The 25,052-nt window shown below is 41.6% G+C and overlaps 1 protein-coding gene across 1 annotated transcript in view; it reads left to right on the top strand.

Annotated features, from left to right (window-relative positions):
* Window positions 1-6,310: 6,310 nt before the first annotated feature.
* The window catches only part of DGKK (diacylglycerol kinase kappa), a 160,832-nt gene continuing 142,090 nt past the window's right edge, over window positions 6,311-25,052 (top strand). The window contains exons 1-3 of the mRNA XM_012537468.3: window positions 6,311-6,844; window positions 7,535-7,547; window positions 7,708-7,862. Coding sequence (XP_012392922.1) covers window positions 6,311-6,844; window positions 7,535-7,547; window positions 7,708-7,862 — 702 coding nt within the window. The remainder of the gene's footprint in view (window positions 6,845-7,534; window positions 7,548-7,707; window positions 7,863-25,052) is intronic.

Genomic DNA, 25,052 nt, shown 5'->3' with positions numbered 1-25,052 from the left:
TACTAAAAGAATATTTTTTCATTTTTGGATAAAGACATACACACCACGAGGGTTCTAAGAATCTTTTCCAGTCTTTCTAAACACCATCACCTCAGGAATACTATCAGCTCTATGCTCTCCCTCACCCGCATCCTACCCTCCCACACACCTGTGACCTGTCACACCAAATTGTACCACTACTTTCTCTATGACATTAGAGCAATCTGTTTTCTCTTATTACTCCAAGCTCAGTTTAGGTTCTTGGCAGTTCTGGACTGGATGGCTGTTTCTCATCAGCTTTTCCCCATATCTAAATCATAGTAAGTCAAAGCTTCTACAAAGATCCATTTTTCTTATCCTCCTTCAAATTGTCCTCGATCACTTAATATGTTTTCAGGTCCACAGCCATCCCACTCCTGCCTGCCTAAGAAGACTTTTCTCTCATCTCCTCCATTCTGCTGGTCATTCATCATCAGTTAGAATTTCAAATTAGGAATTCCATTAGCATGTTGAGTCCATTGAAGCCAAATGACACATTATGGACTGAATCCAAATGTATAGGCAGGGGGTTATGCAGGTCAGGCCAGCAGCCTTGGCAATGCAGACCCGAAACTAGAGGTTGCAACAAAAATCAAGAAAGAATCATAATTTCACAAATGACCCCAAATTAACTGGATGCCAGCTCAAGGGGAACAAAGCAGATTTGTACATGCTTCCAAAACTAAGTACACTGTCAAGGATAATTTTTTTTTACTAGTTAGTTTTACCATGTCACCCCTATACTCAATTTTCATTGGCTACCAATTACCTTTAAAATCAAATCTTCAAACCCTTCAGTCTGGCATTCAGTGCCTTTTACATCTTCCCTTCTTTCTACCACTTACTCTGCTCTAACCTCATCTCTCAACAATCCTTGATCTGTTCCCCTACCTCAACCAGCCTGGCGTATTCTCACCACCAGGTTTCAGTTCTTGCTCCTCTCCTTTCCACTTCCTTCTTACTGATCCATATTACACTGCATCATTCAAGACCCACTTCAAGTATGCGCCCTTCCAAGAAGCTTTCCCTGATTCACTCACAGTGTCACTGATATTTTGTGCTAGAAAAGACTTTAAAGCTAGCTGATCAAGTTCAACTTTATCCTCCCCCCCATTTTTCAGATGAGAAAACTTGAGGCCCAAAGATATTAAATGATATGTATAAGGTCATGCTGTGAGTTTAATGGTAGAAACTTAATCTGAAGCCAGAGTTCCTGACTCCCTTTGCAATTTCCTTTCCATACTGTCACACTTTGTTCCCACTGTCACACCCCCCACACACAATACAAAGTGTGGTGTCATAATCATAAACTGATATCTGTGTTTGGATTGTTTTTCACCTGTATTTGTCTTATCTCAACCACCAAGTTCTAAAAACTCTTGAGGGAAGGGATAGTGTCTAATATTTCTGCCCCATCTTCTCTTTCCCCATGGCACCTAAGAGGGCTGTATACACCTCAGACTGGCAGTAAATGCATCTTAACTGTGGAGTGCTTCACTTCAAGAAAATATAAAAACAGAACCAATAAAAGAAGTATGCTCTGGGTGGATTATTATATAATATACATATTCAAAAGGTTCCTCTAAACAGGGACCTCCTATAGTGAGCTTGGTTACAGATCATTAACTACCATCCAGAGAAAGAGTGAGAGCTGAGAAATCTCAGGATAAAAATGTAAGAATCACTTCTCCTCTTACAGACTCGAGAAATAGAAAGGCATTAAGGTAGGCTTCCCACTTTGCCATGGAGAGGATTTATGCAGCCTCTGTCTCACAACCCCCAACTCAGCACTATGCTCTGGGAGTTGAGTGACACAAGTCCTAAATGTCTGTTCCACCACTAATTATCTCTGTGACCTAAGACATATCACTTAATCTCAAGGGACTTGTGTTTTCTCGTCTGTAAAAGGTTAAGGGGTGGGGTTGTGGGATCGAAGTCCAGACTTGCTTCGCCTCACACATTTGTTGTGAGGCTCAAGTGAGATAATATATGTGAACGTACTTTAAAAAGCAAAAGCATTATATGAATACAAGGTATTAACTTTAAACTCCCAATCCTGGATCAATTAAATCCTAAGAGACTAGAGCAAGTGAAGGCTGATGGGTTTGCATGTTAATCCCATTGAAATTAATTGTCTGAATCCTCTACCTTCCTCAGTAAATGCTGTTCTTCATCCCATCTCTTTATTTTATTTAGTAGAGTATTATAAATGTTGCTATTTTGGCTTTGCACATTGCCAAGGTGGCAGAAGTGGGGGAGGTTGGCAGCTGCTAAGACTCAGGAGAGGCACTTATTTCTTCCCTAAAGGGAGGGTTTAGGAAAATGGAAGCTATTGGTCAAGGAAAAAAGGGCTTGCACTCTAGCTCTGCAGTGTCACACTCTCATTCAACAGTGAAAAGAAAATTTTTAAAAAGGAGGGATAAGAGCTTTAATTTTACCACATTTCTCGGGTTTTCTCTCCTTTGCCTCTCCAGAACTCCTAACACGCCTGAAATCAAGGATCTCTGTTCTGACTTGGATGGACTTTATTTTGAGTGGAATCAGGATAAATAAATGCTGGGGGTGGGTGTGAGATAGCACATTGCATGCTCAAAGATATGAGCCCACAGTACTGATCTATCCTTCATCCAGCGCGATTGGGCAACATATATAACATGACCAAAAGTCCCAGATTAGGGACCATGTCTGCCCCAGGACAGCCAGAATCATGTCCACACAAGCCTCTGTGGAGATGGTCATCATTCTTACTCTTACGTAGCTCTTGGCCCATATGTCAGTATTGTTCAACTAGAAAAGAGCCTCTTAGGAGATCATCAATCATCTAAAATATCAAATACTGTTTAAAAGCAATGCAGTAAAAAAAAAAAAAAAAAAAAAAAAAAAAGACACCCTAACCAGTAACCTGTAATGAATCATCTATTTAGCAGACATTTCTTTTTTTATTTTGTTTTTTGTGTGTGTGTGTTTTTGCGGTACGCGGGCCTCTCACTGTTGTGGCCCCTCCCGTTGTGGAGCACAGGCTCCGGAGGCGCAGGCTCAGCGGCCATGGCTCACAGGCCCAGCCTCTCTGCGGCATGTGGGATCTTCCCGGACCGGGGCACGAACCCGTGTCCCCTGCATCGGCAGGCGGACTCTCAACCACTGCGACACCAGGGAAGCCCGACATTTCTTTTTTTTGTTTTTTACATCTTTATTGGAGTATAATTGCTTTACAATGGTGTGTTAGTTTCTGCTTTATAACAAAGTGAATCAGTTATACATATACATATGTCCCCATATCTCTTCCCTCTTGTGTCTCCCTCCCTCCCACCCCCCCATCCCACCCCTCTAGGCGGTCACAAAGCACTGAGCTTATCTCCCTGTGCTATGCGGCTGCTTCCCACTAGCTGTCTATTTTACATTTGGTAGTGTATATATGTCAATGCTACTCTCTCACTTCGTCCCAGCTTACCCTTCCCCCTACTCATGTCCTCAAGTCCATTCTCTATGTCTATCAGACATTTCTTGAATCCCTACTATGGCCTCAGCCCTGGGTTAGGTTTTGAAGAAAATACACAAGCATCCAAGTAAAGCTTCCTCTGTTAAGAGAATAGTAAACTATGGAGGAGAGGAAGGTATAGACAAGATATGGCAAAAGTGTCTCCCTAAGTCAGACACTAATCAGTGCATTCTAACCATCCTCCCCTTCCCCCCTCCCCCCGCCACACCATGGTCCATGCAAAGCATTATGTTCAACACTGGTCTGAGGAAAGAATAAAAAGCAAAACAAAATGTTGTTGTAACATAAGGCAATAAGGCAGCTTGTGATGTGCTGAGAATTTTTTAATTAAATTAATCATAATACAATCTAGCCAGTATATGTCTAGTAACCCACCCTAATGGAGCAAAAGCCAGACACAAAAAATTATTTTAACATTCACCCTCAAACTGATCTTGCAGCAAGAGTTTACATCATACATTTTGGACTCCTTGTGATTAAGTATAGAATTATAGACAAGAGTATCAATGAACATATATAAAGCAATAGCTCCAAGTTGTCCCCTGGTGGTGTCCTGCTTGATGACACCCGGTCTATGCCAAACCCCACTCCATCACTCTCTAACCCAAGAGGCCATTCTACTCAGTGACTCCTCTGCCTTCAGCCTTTCTAACTAATATGCCAGGGCTTAGTGAAAATAAGATTTAAATGTGAGATATTGGCCCCTTCTGAGGACAGAGATTTCACCAAAGTCTGAAAGCCTGAGAAGTGAGCTCCAAGCATAGGTTTACTGGCTGGTCAGACCTGGCATCTGTATGTTTCTGTCCTGAGCCCTTAGGGTTAAAAGCAGCTTGGCTGCTTGAGTGTGGGATAGAAGAGGAGTGTGGGATAGAAGAGAGGAGAAAGACACCAAGGAGGATGAAGAAGATGAGCCGTTTGTGTGGGTCTACTGGAAGGAGACCTGCCATCAGTGAGGAACTTGATAGACAGGGTTCACCTCCCCTGGACTTCCCCAGCCCCAGAGGTTAAGGATGGTCCCCCACTAGCTTAGTAGCTGCCAACCAGTGTAACCCTTCTCCAGAAGAGTGGGCTTAAGCTGGGATGCTTTAGTGAGGATCTGGGAAACACAGGTATCAGAGATTATGATCTTTGGAGGGGGCTAGGTGAGACTGTCTTCAACGGTGTTATCTACTGCTGGGATGTGGTGTAGGGAACAGAAAAATGCTGCAGGTTCTAGAAAATTCCAGGTGGGTCACTGTCATTTGGCAGAAGAAGAGGGATTAGAGTAGGATATGGTCTGAGAGGAGAGGGTGAAAGGAGGGGCTGCAGAAGGAAGGCTGCCATCCACAACCGCAGCATTATGTGTGTCGGAGATAAATTCACTTGTCATATTTCAAATTAGGTTTATAGGTGCTCCGTCCCCCACCCCCACACAGCAGTGGCTCAACGGGTGGTTTTCTCAATTTTTAATTGAAATTTTGCAGTATATTGGCGTCTAAAGTCTAGGTCCGACTGAAGTGATGGTTTGTATGTATGTGAACGTGTACGTGACTAACAATCGAGAGAGCTGCTGAAGTCTCCCGATGTGGTGGGAAGGGTGTTGCGGCAGGGACCTGCCGTTCTCTTCGCAAGAGAATCTTCCATCCCTAATGTCAGAGTGCTTCCGAGGTATCAGGAGGTGAAAAAGGTGTGGGTGTTGCAGTGAATTTCCCTAGCCCAACACACACACACACACACACACACACACACACACACACATTAAGGAGTTCAGTAAAAAGTCTTCATGATGCCTGGGAAGTCCAGCTAAAGGCAAAAGGCAGTCTCCCATGGCGAAGGCGAGCCAGACAGACGCCCGGATCGCTGCGGAGACCCGCGCAGCCTCAGCTCCGGAGCGCGCAACCCAGCCGCCGCTACCCGGGCACTCTTGCCTGGCTCTCGGGGCTACATCAGCAGGCTGCGGAAAGCCAGGGCTGCCGCCCACCCTCCCCATACACCTTTCCCGAAGCACCCCCAAACCCTGGACCCAACGGCAAGCCTCTCGGATCTGGCAAAGCTCAGAAATGCAAAAACTGCGGCGGGGGACAAATTTTACTTCAATCCAAAGGATTGAGCGCGCACACACACACACACACACACACACACACACACACACACACACACACAGAGATGCAACACCCCCAACCCCGCACCGCTTAATTTCTTTTCCCGGGTTAGAAAAAAGGATTACTTGCCCACAGAGGCTTGGAGATGAGGGGCAAGAGGTTGTTCCGAGGCTAGGATCACCTGCTGCTGAGGTGAGAGAGCAGACACAGGATGGAAGCTGTTCTGAGCAGCAGCTCACACTGAGTGGTTAGGGGGATTGCAAAGACCCTCAAGTTCGCCTCTAGCTTTTTTTTTTTTTTTTTTTTGCATTCGCGTCACTAAAGGGTTAAACGCGGCCGGGCTTCAAACACTCCCCCCCCCAACGCCTCCCCACTCCCCCTCCCCTTTTTGACCCCCCCCACCCCGCGCGTCGCTAGGAGGTCATCAAGCGCTCTGTCCAGTCCGCGTTCGCAAGCCCCTCTGCTTCCCGCCCATCGGGCCCGTGGCTGCTTACGAAGAGGTGTGCGCTCACCGAGGGGCGTGTTCCAGCACTGGGAGACGCCGAGCGCCCCCGGGTTAGACCTCAGAGCGGAGCCAGCCATGGAGCGGGGCGGGGGAAAGTTTGGCACCCTGGAAGGGGTTGTCAAACTAGGGTGGGCGGGGCGCCCGAGGGTACTTTAGCCCTCCGAATTCAGGGTCGCCCGCTGCCCGGACCTGAGGCGGTGTGCGGCCATGGACCGCGGAGCTGCCGCGGCCCAGGGCACTGCCCCGCCTCAGGTTGGCGAGCAGCCCGCGGAGTCTCCAGAGCCGCCGCCGCCGTGGCCACCGCCGAAGCCGCCGCCGTCACCGCCAGCGCGAGCTCCTCAGCTGCTCCACGCGCCTTCGCCGGCACCGGCACCGCAGTTCTGTCCAGAGCCTGCTCCAGAACCCGGTCCGGAGGCGATCCCAGAACCAGCCCCAGAACTAGACACACAAGCGATCTCAGAACCAGCCACGGAACCAGCCCCCGAGCCGGCCCCAGAACCAGCCACAGATCCGGCCCCTGAGCCGATCCCAGTACCAGCCGTAGAACCGGCCCCCGAGCCGGCCCCAGAACCAGCCACAGAACCAGCCACAGAGTCCTGCCCTGAGCCGGCTCAAGTGTCCTGTCCGGAGCCGAGCCCAGCACCACATCTATTGCAGTGTCCGGTGGTCGCTCCAGAGAAAGGTCTAAGGACCTCGCCATCGCCACGAACGCTAGTGCCAGTGCCGTTGTCCAATATAAAGGTAAGAAAAAGATCCCCTGGGGCGGGAGGGAAAGAACCCAGGCGAGGCCGGATGGCTATCCAGCTTGCGGGACTCTGGGCACCCTTAGCATCCCATTTGGTTGCCACCGACTAGCAAAGATACTGGGAAAGATGCGGGGATGGGGGAGCCCAGGGGACTGGGAAGCGGTTGGGAGGCGGGAAGCAACATGTGGAAGTGAGAGTGGGCTGTTTGGGGCTAGAAACGGGGGTGATAGCACCGGTTGGGAGTCGGAGCAGTTTTCCTCATGAGGAGAAGTGACAGTGCGGTGAGCGCCTATATCTTGAAAAAGAAGAGGAAGCCCAGGGAGCGCAAGAGACCTAGAGAGGTGTTAGGGGCTGGCCCAAGGTACACAGGGACGGGATTGGGGAGGGGGTGGGCGGTGGGATACACCTCTTAGCCGCGGTCACTGCCGCAGAGGCCCAAGCTGCGGAACAGCAGCGTCTGTTTGGCCCCCTCCCTGCCATTGGGGAGGGGGTTCCTCAGCTGGGGCACAACTGGCAACGCTCCAGGGAGGGGCCCGGAGCCTCTGTTGGCTGCTGGGCGCTGGTACTCCGCGTGGGGATGAGGGGTTGGGCGGCGCCCACGCGCACTGCAGGGGAAGGGCAGGGTTCGCAGGGGAGGAGGGGGAGAGCATGCGTATGTCGAAGCCACCATTCCATCTCTCTGCAGGATTTCCCGGCAGGTAGGTGCAAACACGGTGATACAGTGATGGGCCGCGTCACAAACGGTCAACTGGCATCCCGCACTGGTGCCAGTTGGGATGGTACAGGAGCCCCAGTTTAGATACACGAAAATGAGTTGGTATTTGAGAGCATGTGAATGGGAACCCTCATCTCTTCCAGTCTTCAGAGACGACTTCTTAAACGTTGCACTTAGCCGGAAGAAGACCAGTGGAGAATCCTCGGGCACCCGCCCACGGGGGATGGAGGAGGAAGAAGGTTTTCAGTCCGAAGGTTTTCGGACCCTGAAACCCCGAAACCCAGTTTTCAGTCCTTGCGTTGGACCCTGAAACCCCGAAACCCAGCTCTTCAGAAGGAGTCTTTCTTACTTTCTCTGTGCTCCCCCTACTCTTCGTTTTTCCTAAACTTTGTTCCACAAGATTGTGAAAATCATAATAATGCATACATACACCTTCATTTAGCTTCCCCGCAGAGAAAAACAACAAAACACGGAAACAACACATCACACCAACGATGCCCGTCCATCCTGCTGCTTAGCAGGGCATAGGAACACGGCTCAGAATCCTTCTGCTCTGGACTGTACACTTGTAGAATGTAGGGGAAGGGGGTAGGGGTTGGCATCTCTAAATGGAAATGGAAGGGCTGGTTGCTTCCTGAGTTATGACTAGGGAGGCTTGAATTTGCAAAATAACTGAAATGATAAACGACTGAGAAAGAGGAACTCTAAAGGGAAAAGTTTCACAGGGAAAAAAGGGTGCAGAGGTTTCAAAAGAAATAAAATAGAACTGTAGAGAACTAATATATATATATATATATTTTAATCCAACAACCCCGCTCTCACCAAATGGTGGATCTCCACACGCGCACACACACACACACACACACACACACACCCTTCCTGCATCAGAGCAGCCCTTCCCTTCAGTGATCTCAAGAAGGGAAAGGGCGGGGCAGCTAGACCTGGGAGGTCACCCTAACCAGGTGCTTGCTCTTGTCTTTTTGGAAGAGTTTGCATAAAGCTGGTGAGAGGGAGACCAATAAGGACCACCTAACTTGTGGCCTTCTTAAGTGACATTCCACGAACGTGACTGAGAAACTGACATCTGAGGGCTTAATTACCAGGATAGTCAGTGAATGTATGGCCTCTTTGGCCTCTGGAAGACTGACTGGAGGTCGGGAGCTCCAGGGATGAGCCCTGTGACAGTGGGAAAGCATCTCCCAGCAGCTTGACAAGAAAATTTCTATTGCCAGACAGATAAGGAGGATCAAGGTAAGGGGAAGCAGGTTAGCTTCCTCTACATAGTATCCATTCAGGCGTGCTGGCCAACTGACCCACGGGCACTTGGCAGCCCTGGCAGGGGACCAGGACCACCTCCCCCAGTTTCATTTTGCCAAGTAGAGCTGGTCTTTTGTTCAGTCACTTATCTTGCAGAGTGGGCTTCAAAAGGGCCATATAAATGAACCCTAGAGGATTTTGAAGGATGCAAAGATCTGGGTAAATGCTAAAATTCCTGGGAGGAACCCTTCTCCAACACTTGAGGTGTTGCTATGCTATTGCTTTCTGATGCAGATGAGAACATCTGATCTTCAGTGATAGGACCATTCTCTGCTGCATTCTCCTCAGGCAAATAGCACCCATAGCCAACTGACTTGCATCTTAACATTCAAGGCAAACAGGTTGCCATCTTAGCTAGGGTTGCATTATTCTCAGACACTGCCTCCTTGAGGCAAGCTTAGGGAATGACATACGTGTGTGTGTGTGTGTGTGTGTGTGTGTGTGTGTGTGTGTGTGTGTGTGTACACACACACAGAGAATCTTAGGGCTCAAAACTAAATATAGCTCTCATCGTACAATGAAATCCTACGTGGTAAGACACAGTCAGTACCAGTAGCATGAAACTAGCCTGATAAGTCAAAGGATAAAATGAGCAAAACAAAGGGTTTGAATATGACTACAGATTTCTCCCAGATAACTTTGCCGACCAATACTGCAGTAAAAAACCCAACATCTTCCAGTGTGTGGTCTGCTCTCTTTGGGGGTTTCAGAACCTGCTGGTTGCAAATCTATGACAAGCATGAGGGTAGGGACTGAGAAAAGGGGGCTCATGTTTTCTTTCTGAATGCCTACTTGGATAACAGTCTGTGAACCAAACCTGTCTATTTCCTTCCTTTCTGAAATGGTTTAATTTCCAGGAAATGAGCCATGGTCTCCCACCTGGTGGCAACAAGTGTAAGTAAAGATGTGTGAATTGGTTCTTTAACAATGCTATAACTCTCTTTGGGGGTGGGGGTTTACATGTAGACCATATTTGCTTCCCTTCACTCAGCTGTGGTTGAAGAAAGACAGTTTATATTTTTATTCATTGGGTTTTGACCAGCTATGAAATTATAATCACATCATACAGGTGATTAATGAAATACACTTTTATGGCTTTTATTTCTGGGTTAGAGAGGGGTCTCTGTATCTCTCACTCCTAATGACTACACAGCAATTACTATTACATCCCAAACTATAACAGAACAGTTTCCTGGTATTTTTTGCACACATTTTCTTGCAAAGTAGCAAGCATTTGCTTATATGACATCTGGTAATTCTTGCCTGAATGCTTCATATCTTACCTACGTCTGAGCTTCTCAAAGGTAGATACTGTCTCTCCTTCCCAGTGCCTAATATAATTCAGCCCTCCCTATTTTTGCTCAATACACTTGCTGAAGCTTGAAACCTAGCAATTCCATTTTCAACAATGACGTAGAGACTGCTGCTGTGAATGAATTAAAAAAGGCATTCTCACTCGTTTCAGAGTGAGAAGTAAATGCTTATTTAAATAGCCTGGAATATATAGCCCTTAGGAAATGCAGTCAATCTCTCCATTTTCAGAATGGATGTTAGAACCATAATTAAGAAGAAAATTACTAACAATTAAAAAAAATGATTTGGAAAGTGTCCTTATCCCCTGCAGTCCCGGCAGCAGCAGACTAATGATGATGTTGTTGGTTTCAGGGGTAATAAATTTTTTTCCTAAATGAACAGAATATCTGCAGTGACTATAAACAACTTCAGGATGTAGTTCTAATGTTTAACCTGTTGAAGGTCAGGATGAAATTACTTTCTTTCCTCATAGGTTCTTTCTCCCCTCCTTGCCAGGTTTTGATGATACCATCTGATTTATTTGGTATATTCTGAGAGCTCCTGAGCATTTGCTGCAGGATGTTTTAGAAACGATAATGAGATATTTGTCCAGTGGTCTTTCTTTTCTGAGAATACAGTTCTTTTATGTTTATTAAAATCTCCAACTGGGGCTTCTGCAGATCTGCAGCCCAAAAGGCAAGGCTGAGCCATCAGTTACCCAAAGTGCTTCCAAGAAAAGGGGAAAAATCCATAGAGGCCAGGAAAGCATTCAGGGGCCTTATAATAAGGATTATATAATCCCTACTGCTAGTATGGCACTTTACAGTTTGCAGAATGCTTTCCTCTGCATTATTAACTCTTTTATTCCCCTGAAGAAGGCAGCAGGGTGGGAAAGAGCAAAAATAGAACTTGACACCTAATAGGATATAACTATTAATTTATCTATTATGGATTTTAAAAAATATCCAACATATGGCTTTCTGTGACATGTAGGATACTCATTTGTCTAAGAATAATCTTTTAGCTGACATTCCATCAGCCTTGATTTTTTTCCAAAGCAGTGATTGCTTTTCCCTGTCTGATACTCCCAGAGGAGGCCATCATAGAACAGGAGCCTGAGACGGAAGAAGAAGAGGCACAAGACCCTGAACCTATTACTCCCAAAGAAGGCCTTTTTTTTTTTTGGAAAGAAAATAAATAGAAATTCTGCTAGGGATACAGTTCCCAACCTTTCCAAAGCCCTCCGACTGTAATTCTCTCAGTGGAAAAATAAAAACTTAAAGCATTTAAAAAGGAAAGCAGCCATTCCTAAAGGGAGATGCCCCCACCCTCACCAAAGCAAATAAACCTTATTCTCAAAATAGAAAAACAAATTTACAAATTTTTTAAAAAAGAAAGGGACAGTGACCCCAGATAATGAAACTTATACCTCCCCTGAAAATTATTTTAAGAAAAAAAAAGAAATTCTAAAGGGAGGAGCTCCTTGCCCTTTCCAAAGCCCATGAAACATATCCCCAAGAGAAAAATTTTTAATGAAAAGGATGAGAAATCATCTCAAGGTAAACAGTATTTTTAACCCTAAAATTTTCTTGAAATTTATAAACTTTATTTGCACCTCATGGCCCATGCCCAATCTCTCACAAAAATTATGGGGGCAAAAATAAGTCTCCCAAATGTTCACCAATCTCACCAAAGCTCCCTACAGTTATTTCTTCCAATTATACGAAATGTCCAAAATAGGCAAATCCTTAGAGACAGAAAGTAGATTAGTGGTTGCCAGGAGGTGAAGGAAGGGGGGAGGGGAAGTGAGGGTGATAGCTAAAGGGTACAGGGTTTCTTTGGGAGATGATAAAAATGTTCTGAAATTAGACAGTGGTGATGTTTGCACGACTTGTGAATACACTAAAACCCACTGACTTGTATGCTGTAAAATGGTGAATTTTATGTTATGCAAATTAGATCTCAATTTAAAAAATAAGTAAAGATCGTTCATCCAACTATATGATAATGAACCTACTACCTTCCCACAAATAAGCAAACAAAACAAATGAATAAATAAGGAAAAAAAGAAATTTTAAAAGAGGGGATCCTCTTAAGGACCTCCAACCTCACCAAGAAAAATAACTTTTATTCACCCCCAATTTTTTTTTTCTTTTGAGAAAAACAAACAAAAAAGGAAATCTCTTCAAGAGCAGATACTTTCAAAATCATCAAAATCGATGAAACTTACTAATCCCTCCACCCAGATACACACAAACATTTTAACTTAACAAAAAGAATGAAATATTAAAGGTTAGGGTCCCTAATCTTACCAAATCTCCTGAATTTTTAATTCCCATAAAAGGAAAAAAAAGGAACAAAAGAAATAAATCCCCCCAAAGGGAGATGCCCCATCCTCACCAAAGCACATGAATATTATTTCAATTTCTTTATTGAAATATTTTACAATTTCTTTAAGATTTAAAAGAAAATTAATGAAGGAAGGATGTGTATATTGGTGGAGGGGATAATACCAATGAAACGAAAACAAAATCCTCTTAAAAAGAAGTGCTCCAACCTCACAAAGACACATGAACTTTTCTGTTCAAACACAACGAAGACAAATGCAGAAAAGAAGAAAAAAATAAAAGGAAATCCCTCTAATGAGAGGTGACCTGAATTCATCCAAACCCAAAAGCTTTATTTTTAATATAGGAAAATTTTAACTTGGAAGAGAAAGGTAGGAGAGAAACAGAAACAAAACCAAGAAAACCCTCTTAAGGAAAGATGTCCCCAGTCTCCACAAAGCTCCCTTTTCTCAAAACAAGTACATACATTTAGAATTAGAGGGGAAAGAAGGAAGAAAATGAATATATTTTAAAAGAGAAACCTCCTTTTTAGGGAATGAAGAAGCCCCCAAACTCACCAAGTCCCTGAACATTTTTTCTCCAAGAAAAAAGAGAGAGAGAGAGAAACAAAGAGGGAGGTGAGAGAAGAGGAGGAGGAAAGGGAGAGAAAGGAAGGGAGGAAAAAAAAGGGGTAGAAAGGGAGGAAGGGATGGAAGAGGAGGAAGAAGAAAGTTAATTAAGGGATAATTTTTAAAAAGAAGAAATTCTCAGTGAAGATGAACCAATGAAAATAATGAATGTTATTGAAAATAATGAATGTTATTCCTGATAATCAATGCATTCCACCCCCCATAAAAAGGAGAAAAACCCACAAAATTTCCTAAAGCTTCTTCAAAGGGAGATGCACCCAATCTCACCCAAACCCAGGTGCCTTATCTGTCTTCCAGCCTTCAAATATTTATTTTTTTAATAAAAGGAAAGGAAAAGAAATCCTTTCAAAGAGAGATGTTCCCAATCTTATTTCTTCCAAATAATTTATTTTAAAGAAAAGGAAAGAAAAATCCTCCTAAGAAGGGCTCCCCAACCTCATTAAAGCCAGTGGCCTTTATAGCTCCTCTCCACAAAACCTAGTTTTCAAAAAATGAAAATCCTCCAAACCTGAAGACAGATGCTCCCTCAACCCTACCAAAAACAATGAACCTTTTCCCCAGAGATGATTTTTAAAGAAAAATACTTCCATCATACGAGATACCTTCAACTTCACTAAAATCAATAGACCTTATTCCTCTCCACACACAAAAGGAAAAAAAGAAAAAGAGAAATTTAACAGGAAAAGAAGAGAAACCCTCCTAAGGCAAGTTGGCCATAATCTCACCAACACCATTGAACTTTATTCCCCTAAAATTTTTTTTAAAGAAAGAGCCAAAAAGAGAAAAAAAAAGGCCTGTCTTTTAAGAAAAAGTATCCTCTCCACCCATCCCACTCTAAAGACTAGAAAGTGTTATACAAAGAAAAGGTAATATCATTCGAGAAAAGTACCAGTGAACCTTAAATTCAGCACGTGAGGCTGAAGGGTAGTCAATGGTTAATCCCAGGCTGGCTTCCCTCTGCCTCCAGCCCATTTCTGGTTACCTTTCCAATCTGTCATTCAGGCTGTACACTCAGTAAAGGAAAACCCTGTCCATGGAAAACAGAATTAAGAAGGCAAAGCTTCTGAGGATAAATCATATACCTCTTTTCCAAACCAAACAGAAATGATTTGGGAATTAGCTGCATCATCATTCTGCTCTAATACTATAGAAACTCAAGAGTTGATGATAAACTTTAAAGCAATGACACGCTTACTATTAATTTTCAAATTAGATAAACACCCCTACCTAGCACAGAAGGAGCTTAGCCAATTCAATAATGGGGTTCTGACAGTGGTTTAATCATGTGCTCACTTAAATGTCTGTTCTCATAGAGCGATAAAGGGCTTCACTCACAAATACATACAATTTGCAAGTCAGATTTATAAGCAGAGAATAAGACTCAATGTTTTCCAAATTTTTTAATTCATTTACTTATTTAAAAATTAAAGTGAAGGACCTACTGTATAGCACAGGGAACTATATTCAATATCTTGTAATAACCTATAATGAAAAATAATATGAAAAGGATATGTGTGTATATATATATATATATATATAATATATAACTGAATCACTTTGCTGTACACCTGAAACTAACACAACATTGTAAACTAACTGTACTTCAATTTTAAAAATGGTTAAAATATTTTAAAAATTAAATTGAGTACCTGCTCTATGTCCTACATGCTTAGCACTGAGGAATCCACGGTGGGCAAAATCACATAGATGAGATTTCCTTTAAGAAGCAATGGTAAATGAGGGACCCAATTACCAAAACAGATGTACAGGGAGTGATTATTTGTTTTACCAGATGTACTTTACCAAGGTATTCACTCAGTCAATTCTCTCAGCATACCTCTTCTTAAACAAAAATGTAATGTAATAAAATAATGGAATATATGCTAATTTCAGAGAATGTGGAAAATCATGAAAGCTTCCAGAAAGTAAATAAAAATTATGTAGCACCCTGCCATTCAAGGGATAATTACTGTTAATATTTTGATATATTTTTTCCATTTATTTTCTCTGAATATATGCTTATAGTCTACAATAGTAAGACTTTAGGGAATGTGCAATTATGTCTCAGGCTTCCCCCGTCCCAGTCACCTTTCCCACTTAATTATTAGATTACGTACATTGTTCTACATTATATTTAGGAAACACTCATTAATTTTAGCTTAAAGTGTATCTACCTGTATGATCTGCTTGATAAACATGTGCTTGAAACATAACTGTTCAGGGATGTATTTGCAGTGTAAAGCAATGAGAGTATACATTTTATGTAGATACAATTGTTGTATCTACACAAACAAATGTCCCATATATAAATAGTTGACTGAGCTCACGTTTACTAACAGCACTTTCTTGGTCATCTAGATTTCATTTGTCCAGCTAGCTTTTGTGACTTGTGTTTCGAGGAGACCCAGAACAAAATCCACCTTCTTCCTACTGTTAAATTCCCAAAAGGAAAATCTAAATTTCTGAGACTCTATTGGGTCACTTTTAGCCATATGCAAAGATGTACTGATGGTTTTGTCTCTTTAACACAAACTCACAGCATCGTGCTCTTCTGGGTGCCTCCTACCCAGAAGGGAAATACGTATGTGTGAGGACATTAACAACAATTATTAGGAGAAAGACTATTCAATTCATCCAGCTTTCATTAACCAAATGTGGTAGAAAATTGAGAGAGTTAATAAACTGTATACAATCCAACCAGGGTTGAATCAGTAATTTAAAAGGCGAGTGTAATGCACTTCTTTTAAGATCAGAATCTTCAGCCTTGTCTGCAGCACTTAGAGATTTTCATCTTCCAAAGCATTACAGGCATTTGCTGTTTAAGCCTTTTGCTTTTAAAGAGCCTATAAAAGAGATATTGGCCCCTGAGAGCAAGGATTCCCGTTGCCTTTTTTCCCTCCCAGCAGCACAGGGTGAGGCATGTGATACTGTGGGATTCTGAGAGATAGGCATGATGCTCCCACCCAGAGTTTTGTCAGTTCTTCTGAAAGGAGAGGTGATGGGCATGGGGACTGAGCCTGGCCCCTGCCTACAAGAGTAGGAGAGGGCTGGAATCACTGCTTGCAGGGCTCAAGTAAGAACATCCAGAATCCTGAATGTTCATTCATTTGCTTTCTCCTGCAGCTAATATCCCTTCTGGGATTTTGCAGCTTGAGGCAGGAAATGAAAGGTACCTGCTGAGTAAAATTTGTTAATCTCCTTGGCTGTGAGTACAGATACTTGAAACCAGGAAAATTTTCATTAAGCCCAGGCTTTGTCAATTGAGTCCCCATTCTCCTGAAGTGGCTCCAGCATGACAGCACCATCCTCCAAACCCCAACTCTAACAGTAGTCTCTGCATCTCATTTTAGAATTACCTTGATTGTTAACTTTCCCTTAATAAGTGTCATTTGCATCTATTACTACCTTTAACATATTATTTCATGGTTTACTTACATCACTGTACATCTCCCTTTCAGTATAAAAGGAAAATGTGATGTAGCTTTACTAAAACAGCTAAGCATAAACAGCAGAGAGGCTACAAAACAAGATTACTGATTTCAGAAAATTAACAAGTTAGTGCCCTTCTCACTAACCTCAATTAATGCTTACTGTGACAATTTCCCTCCTGCCAGGCTTGAGTAGAACATAACTTTTCTCTTACCCATAATTTGGATATTGTTGTCACTTTCTCCCTCACTTTAATTGGTTTGACTGTTAAGACTAATTAAAATGATAATTTTGGTGTTTGCTGTGGTCTCCTTTGCTTTAATGTACTCAACTGGGTGACAAGACCTCCAGGGCAGTTTTGTTTGTTTTTGGCTTCACTTTGGTTTCACATGGAATCAAAGCACCCCCTCAGTGGCTCTCTTCATGGTTTTCCTATTATATTGCTTCTCACTAGTGAGTCCTCTGTCTAGAAGTTCTTGGAAAAGCTTTATTTTGTCTTTCCATCATCCCTCATCAGAACTAAACTTTTAAAAGTTTTTAAAAAAGATGAAAAAGTCTTTCCTTCTAATGGTGCAAAACAAAGATAGACATTCCCAGGCAGCTTGAAAGCCTGCTTTTTATTTATTTATTTTTTTTGGTTTGTATCCACTATAGTATAAGCATCATTGTGAACTACACATATCTGCTAATTAATTCATTAAATGTTAATAATTAGGCATTGGTGTTTTAAATGCTTTACAATATGATACATATTTGGAGGACTGTTACAGAAGTATTTTAGAGTGTTTTACTGGTATTTGAGGAAACTGGTTGGGGGTTTGGAAGATGCAATGGGAAGGCATTATTACTTTTTCAATTGAGAAGAATGGAATAAAGTTGCCCACTATCTGAAATTCACTATCCAGCGTTTTCGGGGATGGACTAGATTCAGATATGAGGGATTACCTGATAGCAAATTCACGTTGACATAAGAAATTTAGGGGAAAGAATGAAGTTGTCTGAGGTAAGTGGGAACAATATATCTTCCTCAAACCTAGAGAAAAGTGGAATTAAATTAAATTAAGCAATGACAGTGAAAAGTATCAGACAGAGGTGCAGCTATGCCTGATTTGGGCAGGTTAGGCCAGGGCCTACAGACAGGAGAGTGAGGTATATGGACTTAGAAAAAAGGCGACTTTGATAAAATTGTAGAGTACAGATTGAAATCTTGTGGAAAATAAAGTAGATTGGGGAAAGTCCTATTGAAACTTTGAAGGCAACCTGCAAAATTGTGTATATCATCTGATTGATGAGGTATAACCATTGGAGGGCTGTTGATTAGTAAAATAATGACTGAAGCAGAGGGTTGGCTGATGGGGCATATAATTAAACACTACAAAACTTTCAATTTCCTTGTATACCAAATTCCAGACTGTCCTGAAAGGGACCTTTGGAGATCAGCTAGTCCAGTGTTTTAAAAACCTTTTTAGCCATAGAATCTTTTTATGTTTTTCTCAATGAAATCAAGTGAAAGCCTACAAGAAGTATTTCATTAGTCCTCCTCTATGCTAGTTTGGGTTTGTAACTGACATGCCTTCCCAGCTCTTTATTTTAAGCTAATAGGAAAGTGAGTTTGTACTCCCTGTTTATTACTGGCTTCTTAGCAAGGATGCTGGTGAGGTAGGAATACACTGTATAGTAAAAAAGAAACAAGTCAGAGTTTAACATTTGGCCTAAAATATTCCAGAAAGTAGATAATACTGTCCTGGAAACATGTCATTTTAGAGTTCCTCCCTCCTCACTCACCCTAGGAATGTATTACAACTATCTTATAAAGTGGGTTGTCATAATGTACGCTGTCTTTGCTTGTAGGAACATTTTTATTATTGGGGATTGTGTTCCTGACCAAGGACACCACACCAAGTAAATTGTAGATATAACTAAAAATATGTAATAAAAGCTAATATATAACTGTAAGCTTCTGTAATAATTTAAAACAGCAAAATTGTTCCAACACCTATAAAATGGGCATAAATGTACCATACACACTGATTTTGTAAGGGGCCCCAGTGTACTATAAAATGTACATGCAGCACATAAAAGAGCCAATTCTACATAAATTTAATCTATTGTTATTATTTACTTAGAATTTGCACTCTGCCCGCATCCAAAAAGGATATAAAGTATCCTACAAAATTAAACACATATAAAATAGGACAATTAAGCACAAATAAAAACAGAACAAAACCAATTCAAAGCAGTGGTGAATGAGACTTTAATATATGCTAGTTGTAATAAACCCTAATGACACATTTAATTAGCAGTACTTTTGTTTGCTGCCTTTGGTGGTAGAAAAACTTTGGGGAATGATTTGAATGACTCAGGCCTCTTAAAGTTGGTATCTGAGGAAGTCTGAGCTAATGCCTCATTTTTATGCAATACATCTTCCTGTAGCAAGCTGCAGCAACCACAGAACGAAGAACTAAATGTTGCCAGGATTGTGGTAGAGGTGTTAATTAGTTGTCCTAATTAACATAGGTTTGGGTTGTTTTGGTGTGCCTGAATTTTTCTAATATTCTAATGCATGTATGCAACTGTGAGGCATATGAGTATTGGACCTTCTCAAATAAAATTCTATTTCAAATAAAATTTATTTCTGAAATAAGTCCAAATGGTACCTTGCAGCCAGGCATTCAATAGTTTGGACTCTTTCTTGGATTGGGAGTTACTTCACATTGATTCTACGCCTGATTCCACTTTACATAGCTGTGTAATGTGGGGTAAATTGCTTAATCTTTCCATGGCTTAGCTTTTGTGTCTCTTAAATTAAGCCAATAATGTGCAGCTGACTCAGCTCAGCTCAGCAGTCTCCTCCAGCAAGTCTTCACTGTTATCCCATCTAGGCTGGGTGCCCTTCTTCTGGGCTCCCTACCACCCTGTACAAACTTCTGCTTCTCATTTGCTTCTCATAAACTGAGATTATCAACTTGAATATCCCATTAGGGCTATAAGGATAAAGCTCTTAGGGCCTAACATACTGCCTGCCACTCAATACATGGTGTCTGAACTACTTTATGAAAATGCCATAAAGGCTGAATGAGAAATTAGATTTTAAACATATATTTTAAAAATAAGAAATATGCAAATGCTAGCTTATTTTAGTATCGTTTGTATATATGCCATGATATTTGCTATCATCACTTTCTATCTTTAGGTATGTAGGTAAGTTTTAATATATTCACCCCTCAAAAAATGGACTTAACAACTCAGGTGCATTGCCAGTAGGTGATTGTAGGCAGGGCTGCCTCATATCCTCCCAGAGGGCTGTAGTTTTTTCTAACTCAGACAGAGGGACCCTACACATTAGTAGCAGCCGTGTATTGATCATGTGGATTTGAATTACTAGTCTTTGGTTATATGCATAGTTAATCTTGACAAAAATGAGAATGATGAGTTATCTAGTCAGTTCTTTTAAAAAAACAAAATGCAAATTTATTAAAACACTCAAGTATAGCAACACTAAAGAATATTATACTTAATTATAGTATATAGAGAGCAGGGTTAAACACATAACTAGGTACCAGTTGGTAGTCTTATCACTAATCTTAACTGTTAATTAGGATTTAATCTATTTATGGTATTCTTTTAACCATAATTGAAAAGCTCCTGACTCATTGCCTTGGTGTTAAATTTCTCCTGTATCTGACACTTGAATTTGGAGCTAGGTGTCAATATGACTATTCTGAGGTTCTCCCTTTCTTGTGAGGAATAAAAAGCAACAACTAAGCTTTGATGTCCCCTTGGCAGTCCAAGTTTTATCCAAAATAGCTTTCTACTAGTTACAGGAAAAGCCTTAATTTGTTTCACCAATGCCTGAGCACCCTGACCTTGAAAATGGTCTGATCAAGAAAGTGAATACAGAGTCTCTACTTAGACAGCAGGAAACCCTAATGACCATCTTGTTTCCAATCAGAAGGAACTTTTTCATTAAAGGAGGTAGAAAACTTCTACCCTTTCTAGAATAGCTACTGGGCAGGATCACCACATAAAGTTGTACAGGTTGTACACTATGTGAGGCTGCCATGACTAAGGGGAACACCTTTCACAAAGTAGACATCATATAGATGGATATAGATATAGATATAGATAGATATTTATTCTAAACAGTTTTCCTGAAGATGGCAGTCAAGTGCCTCATGCTAACAAAATCAGTTGACCCCTGAACAACTCTGAGGTTAAGGGCACCAACCTTCCACGCAGTCGAAAATCCTCATATAATTTATAGTTGGCCCTCCATATCCGGGCTTCCTCCTTATATGCACTTCCTCCATATCCAAGGTTCCGCATCTGTGGATTCAACCAACCACAAATCGTGTAGTACTGTACTATTTACTATTGAAAAAATTTCCACGTGTAAGTGGACCTGCACAGTCAAACCCATGTTGTTCAAGAGTCAACTGTATTATGACAATTTTCTGACAAATGGAACTAAAATATTTTTAGCAAATGGTGCCTTTTCCTGATGTGCCTTATGGGCTGATCCTGATACTAATTCTTTACATTTAAATACAATGGCTCTCTTTGTAACTCCCTAGAAGCCTATAAACCATATGCTCAGAACTGATTTCCAAAATATCCTATTTTATTTCATATCACATTTACCTTGGGCATCATTTTATGGGCCCAGCATGCTTCCACTGTGCCACTCTGCTAGGTGTGACCATCATTTTAAAACAGAAAATTGTGACAAGGATTTGAACCAGGAATTTATAGGGGCACAGTCATGGGCAGGCATGCATCCACAGGTACACAGTGGTACATTTGCTCCCAGGAACATACCCAAGTATACATACTCCAATAGCTGAACAGCCTGGTAGGTAGGCACAAGTGCACACGTGCGCGTGCGCGCGCGCACACACACACACACACACACACACACACACACACACATAGAGATTTAGTTGGACATTGAAGCATATGAAGGAGGAGGCTCTGGCTGCTCACTGTGGTGCCAAGCTCTTGCCCAGCTCTCCTATTTAACCTATTTTCAGCCTGTTTCACTCCCACAAGGCAATGAGTTCCCTAAAGTTTGCATGCTCTCATGTGAGTTCATTTCAACAAACCACTTTTAGGGCGTACTAGTGACAAAGAACTGTGCTAAGTAGATATAGGGACCCACTCAGTCTTGGAAGGTTATTTGAGGGAGGTAAGATCTGAACTGTGTCTGAAGTTTAAGTAGGACTTTGATAAGTAAATGTGGGAAAAGAGACAGGAGGCAGAGGGACTATCTTAAGCATAGACATGGAAGAATTAGAAAGGGCGATGCTCTGAGAATCCCACAAAGACGTTTGGAACATTTAGTGCATCAGGAAGAAAGGCTAGAAAACTTAGTTGGGAGGTAAATTGCAGAAGGCCTTGAATGCCATGTGAAGGAACACGTGTTTTATTCCATAAGCAGTGGAGAATCATGGAAGGTTTTTGATTAAGAGTAACATGACTAGGCTTAGATTTAAGAAAACTGTCAATATATAAGATGGGTTAGCCAGGAAGACTCTAGAGAAAGGGGCATCAATCTATGCAAGATATATTGAGGACCTAATGCAATCAGTATGGGAAAAAGTGGATAGAAGAGATGCTGTTGGGATTTGGTTTGTAATTGATTAAGAGTGGATGGTGGGGAAAGAGAAGAATGGAAGGTGACTCTAAACTTTCTAGCCTGGAGTTGTTAAAATTATAAAAACGACAGGAGCAAGAGCAGGCTTAGGTAGTTTCCAGAGGAAGATCATGAGTACAGTTTTGGAAATTTTGAGTTTGAAGTGTTGGTTATGCTCAGCACAGTGATTAGAGAAGGATGAGAACTTAAGGGTTAAAGGACCAAAGTATGTATGTTTTACCATGAAAAGTAAGCAGGGTGGAAAAAGTTTGTTGCTCCCCCCACTACATACACACTAATTGAAAGCAATGAACAAAATCAATAGAATCAGATAATGGAAGAGAGATGAACATGGACAAATAATGTTTGGGGAAATAGGCAGAGAAAAAGTTATTGATTTTGAAGTTGAAGTATTGAACAAGAAGGGAGAAAGAAGAGAATGTGTAATTTTTTTACAGGAACATTTTCTTTGAAAGTGTCAATCCTGAGTAATTTTTTTCAACAACTTTTCTATCCTCTCCTTTGGCTGTTTTCTCTTTGTTGAGAAAAATCCTCTGAATGGTCTTGAAAGGAGAGGGGATATTGTTCATGTGTTGTCCTCGGATAGAATGCAAGTAGCTTTTCTCTTATTACCCAAGTCTTTATTTGTAAGCCTAGGAATATAGTGTGATTTTGGAAACCAGTAAGGTTAACAGTTATCTAGTTATTAATAGAAGGAGCATGAGAACATTTCTCTTGTGTTAAAGAAGAATATATTCTCTATAACAAAGATTCTATTTTAAAGCTCTTCATATATAGTAGACACTTAATAACTGTTGAATTTATAAGAAATAACAAAACAGTCATAGATAGATAGATAGAGATATAAATATATAGATATTAAGATATCTCCAGAGACAGCAAGCTAATATATACTTAGGGTATTGTAAGATTAGCTCTGAAAATGTTGAGGGGAGGTAGGGACTTTCTTAAAGAAAACTATTCTTACCAGGTAAACTTTGTCTTTTAGGTATGAACTGAATAATAAGCCCCTTAACATAGCAGCAGAAAGTGGAGGAAACAAAGGGCAAGCCAGATGGAATAATCAGGGAATAAATTGACAAATGTTTGAAAGTGTGAACTGAAAGCTTGGTAGGCCCCCAGCCCTTTGCTAGTTGGTGTGGAAAGAACAAGGGTAGATGTGAAGGCTGCAATCTCACTTGGAAAAAAAAACATGTACACCAGAGACAGGTACATAACAATACAAGAAAATATACGATTAGGTTACAGCAAGTGTAGGTCAGAGAGTAATGCTGTATGATTATAAAAGAGGGGAACGATAAGAGATGGAGTAGTTAAGGAAGGCTTCCTGATGGAGGTGAGATCAATCAAACCTAGATCTGAGAGCAACATACACAAAGACTTGGATGCAGCAAGGACTCTATTCAACTGATATCAAAGAGTTTTGAGAGAAAGGCAGGATTTGGACTTTATTCTGTACAGCAGGGTATTATTTAATGTTCTTGAGTAGGAGAGTAACATAATAAAAGTAATTTTATCTGATATATATTGTGATAGTGAGAAAGATAGATTGGAGGGGATAAGATAGGAGGCAGGGAGATTACCTAGGCTGTTGCAAAAATCCAGGTGAGAGATGACGGTGGCCTGCTTATTGAAAGCAATGATGATCATTTGTTCATTCACTTAAAATCATTTCTTGAACACCTACTCTGTGTCAGGCACTGTGCCAATAACTGTAAATTAACTGAAGGAAATTATAGCTAAGTAAAGAAAATAAGACCAAGTATACAAATAACTACAACCCCAAGTAGAAAATGACAATGGCCATGAGAGAAACTCTGAGTTCAAAGGAGATAAGAACTGATTGGAGCCTAGCAGGATGGGGTAGACTTGAGTTCGGAGATGAGTAAAAGTTTTCTTATTTGAGAAAAGATGCTGGGAAGAGTGATAAGAAGGGAATTCTAGGCAAACAAAACAGTGTGAGCAAAGGAACCAAGGTGAGAAAACACTGGGTATTTTTTGGAGACAAGAGCATGTGAAGCTTGGGGATGCAGACAGAAATGAAGAGCTAGGAGAAGGTGGGGGTTGGACAAGTGAATGGAGGTGGATGGGTAAGGAGGAGGGGAAATGGTCAGGGAAGATAGCATAGGACATTAATAATTTCTAATGTTATTTCTACTTTGCAACTCACACTTTGCTCAAACTCTGTCTGTATTCTTTCCAAGGGTCTGGGATGCTTTTGTTTCATTCCTGGCCTACCCACTTCTATGCACCATCTTCTCTGATGTGGGAGCATAAGGTCCTGACTGATAGAGGTGCCCTAGCCTGAGAAAGGAACTGATTCCCGCATGCATCTCATACAAGGCTAGTTTCGACACTAAGTAGTATCTATATTCAATCTTTGGTGTTCAGGGACATCTCTCAGTCTCGGTTTTGCTGCCTGTATATACCTGTTTGACATACCTTTGGAATGCCTTGTCATGCGTGTAAGGAGAACTGTTCCTAATTTGTTTCTCAGTACATTTCAAACTGAGCCTTCAGAGACACTTCTCAATCAGTTACGTTATAGCCATAAAAAGTAGTGGTCTTTCTAGACTACTACTTGATATTTGTATCATACTCTACAGCCTTCTAAAATGCTTCCATATTTCCCATGTCCTATGTCCTTGAATTCTCACCACAACTCTGTATGTGGTATTGGTTTCACCCCCATTGTGCAGATGAGAAAAATGAGGCTAAAGGATAATCAGAGTCAAGATTCAAGCCCAAGGCTCCTGACTCCAAAACCAATCCCTAATCCATGTCAGGCTATTTAGTACCAGGTTTTCAAAGCAGTCCTC

Source organism: Orcinus orca, chromosome X (genome assembly GCF_937001465.1).
Source record: "Orcinus orca chromosome X, mOrcOrc1.1, whole genome shotgun sequence".
NCBI lineage: Eukaryota > Metazoa > Chordata > Mammalia > Artiodactyla > Delphinidae > Orcinus > Orcinus orca.
The sequence above is the reverse complement of the archived record's forward strand: the minus strand, read 5'-3'. Positions and strand labels throughout refer to the sequence as shown.